The 2,803-nt window shown below is 34.9% G+C and overlaps 1 protein-coding gene across 1 annotated transcript; it reads left to right on the top strand.

The window, feature by feature from the left end:
• Positions 1–1,446: 1,446 nt before the first annotated feature.
• On the top strand, positions 1,447–2,364 carry LOC134612310 (olfactory receptor 11L1-like). The gene has a single exon (XM_063456649.1). The coding sequence runs from the start codon at positions 1,447–1,449 to the stop codon at positions 2,362–2,364; it is 918 nt and encodes a 305-aa protein (XP_063312719.1).
• Positions 2,365–2,803: the final 439 nt, after the last annotated feature.

Below are 2,803 nucleotides of genomic sequence, written 5' to 3'. Positions count from 1 at the left end.
CGCTAGGAGCATCCTTTAACGGAGGTACCCAGTCGGGGTACCAGGTGATCCGTTACAAATGGGTAGAAGCCACTTCATTAGGATAAAAACATAGCACATTATTGATTAAGATTAAAAAGGAAAAAATATCTCTTGAGAAAGGCGCGATCTGCGCGTCGGGTTGACGTCACTCCAGAGCACTATTCATTGACGTGCACTTACTTTGTTTCACGGTGTGGCTAGGTCGTTTGGCTATTTCAGCTTTAGAAAAGGGCTCCTTAGTGGGTATTGGAAACTGCCTCTAAGCAGTTAAAGGGAGTTATTAGTTTATCTAGCATTACGATTTATTCAAAATCTATCTAATTTTATTAGGAGTCAAAGGCAGAGTACATATTGACGTTTTGTTCATCTAACTTAGCTCTGCCGTATCGTTACTCCTTTTTCTAAGTATCCATCTAATTTTGCCATTATGGCTCAAGCGGTTTATCTAACGTGTATATCTTTTATATAACTGCATCTATATTTACTCCTTGCCTACTACCACATGAGTAAATTGATTACTTAATTTCAACCTCTCCTAAACAAGAGCTCTTAAATAATGCTTTGTAACAATCTAACTGATTTATTGCGGCAACGTTGCCTAGACACAGAGTGTCATTTCTCTGACACTCCTCTTCTATGTGATCTAAATGTATTAACAAGTTATTTGCTGACCTTACATCTAACAGTGGTTAATTCCCTTTGTTTTGTCGAAGAATATCTGTTGTTACAATATTTTCAGCCCACTAGCCACACTAGTTTGTTCAAGTTTGTAGACACGTTTTTTCCTTTTTTAATCTTAATCCATAACGTTCTATGCTTTTATCCTAATGAAGTGGCTTCTACCTATTTATAGTAATCTCTTAGTGAAACTTCCACTCTCCTGGGTTTCTCTAACTATTTTTTGCTTCTATATTGATCAGTAAGGGCTACCCCCTGTTTGAGATTACTTCGTAACCATATGTGAGGCTCCAGATGATTCATATGTAGTAGTCACTCTCTTATTTATGCACTTGAAATACTGTTACGGTGTTTCTAGATATGGAAAATATTTACCTGGTTATGTAGGGATTTACTTTGAGAATTGTGGAGCTGGTGAGGAGACCGAAAGATAGATTTATCAGGAAAAAGGATGAGCCAAGTGGTAAGATAAGAACCTAAAGAGCAGTGCCAACTAGACCAAGGTTATGGAGACTGAGAAAATAAGCAGGAGGTTCATCGTAGTAAAAACATCAGAAATTAGAAAAACTATTAGTAGATAGTTTTAAACATTGTATTTAGTTACAATTAAACAGCTGATTATGTTTAGTTATGTCTCTTAAACTGTTGCCATACCTTGCCATTCTGTATATTAAAACAGTATACACATTTTTATAATTTTTTAGACTGTAAAGTGTCACATCTGCATGCAGTGAGGAAACTTGAACTATGACTGTAGGGAATGCATCAAGAGTCACAGAACTCATACTTCTAGGCTTTGGAAATCTTTATGGTTTCAAAATTTTAATTTTCATGATATTCCTTAACATTTTCTTGTTCACAGTAACAGGAAATCTTCTGATCATTGTGTTAGTTTCAATCAGTCATCACCTTCATTCTCCCATGTACTTCTTCCTTTGTCATCTATCAATGTCTGATATTGTGCTCTCAACAAATACTCTTCCCAATTTACTGGATACAATCTTAAACGGAGGGAAAAGAATGACAATTCCTGGCTGTATAACTCAATACTATTTCTATAGTGGCATAATTATTACCGAATGTTTCCTGCTTGCAGTGATGTCCTATGATCGATACCTGGCTATATGTGTCCCATTGCGTTACACCTTAATCATGGACATTACACTGCGTACCTGTCTGTCTGTCTTTACTTGGATGTTAGGATTTACTATGAACCTAATAGGTATCATACCTATATCCAACTTCCAGTTCTGTGATGGAAACATCATTGAACATATATATTGTGAATTTTCACCTCTTCAAAAACTTTCATGTTCAGACACGTCTCTGGTGGAATTTATAGCCATTGTATTCTCTACACCTATCTTTATATGTCCTTGTGGTTTTATCATATTGACTTATATTCATATATTCCTTATGATACTTAGGATCCCATTTACAGCCGGAAGACAAAAAACCTTTTCAACCTGCAGTTCCCACCTTCTAGTGATTGGTGCATTCTATGGGACATTAATAATGAAATATATGATACCATCTATAGGTCATTTCCTGCTTATGAATAAGATTATATCATTGCTGCATACTGTGTTCACACCCCTGTTTAACCCTTTAGTTTACAGTCTAAGAAACCAAGACATCAGGATAGCACTAAGGAAGATTTTCTAATGTTAATGACATGTTTTATAATACAGATTATAATCTCTGAAAATGACTTTGATTTAGTTTCTGACAAAAAATAATAAAAATGAAAGAATACATTCAAATTACTATGTCTACCTGCAATAAAATGATATTGAAAATATTTAATGGACTGAATTACTTGTTGAGTGCATTATTGCTTTTATATATACTGTTTGTTACTAGCTGCTTGATTGTTTTAAGATTTTATTTGAGAAGTAAATTTTACTTAGCTATATTCACTGTCCAGCCTGATCTTCAGTTCCAGGGATCATCGTTTGGGTTTTTGCCACCCTATTAAGTGATATCAAGCCTTTACAGCCTAGAACCAGGATTCTCAGGCTCTATATAAGGTGAACTTAATTCATCTTTTAATAATAAGGTGTAAATAGTACATACATATTACACTACTAGAGTTTTGAATCCT

The sequence above is a fragment of the Pelobates fuscus genome, chromosome 5 (assembly GCF_036172605.1).
Source record: "Pelobates fuscus isolate aPelFus1 chromosome 5, aPelFus1.pri, whole genome shotgun sequence".
NCBI lineage: Eukaryota > Metazoa > Chordata > Amphibia > Anura > Pelobatidae > Pelobates > Pelobates fuscus.
Note: the sequence above shows the minus strand (reverse complement) of the source record. Positions and strands in the feature narration are given on the sequence as shown.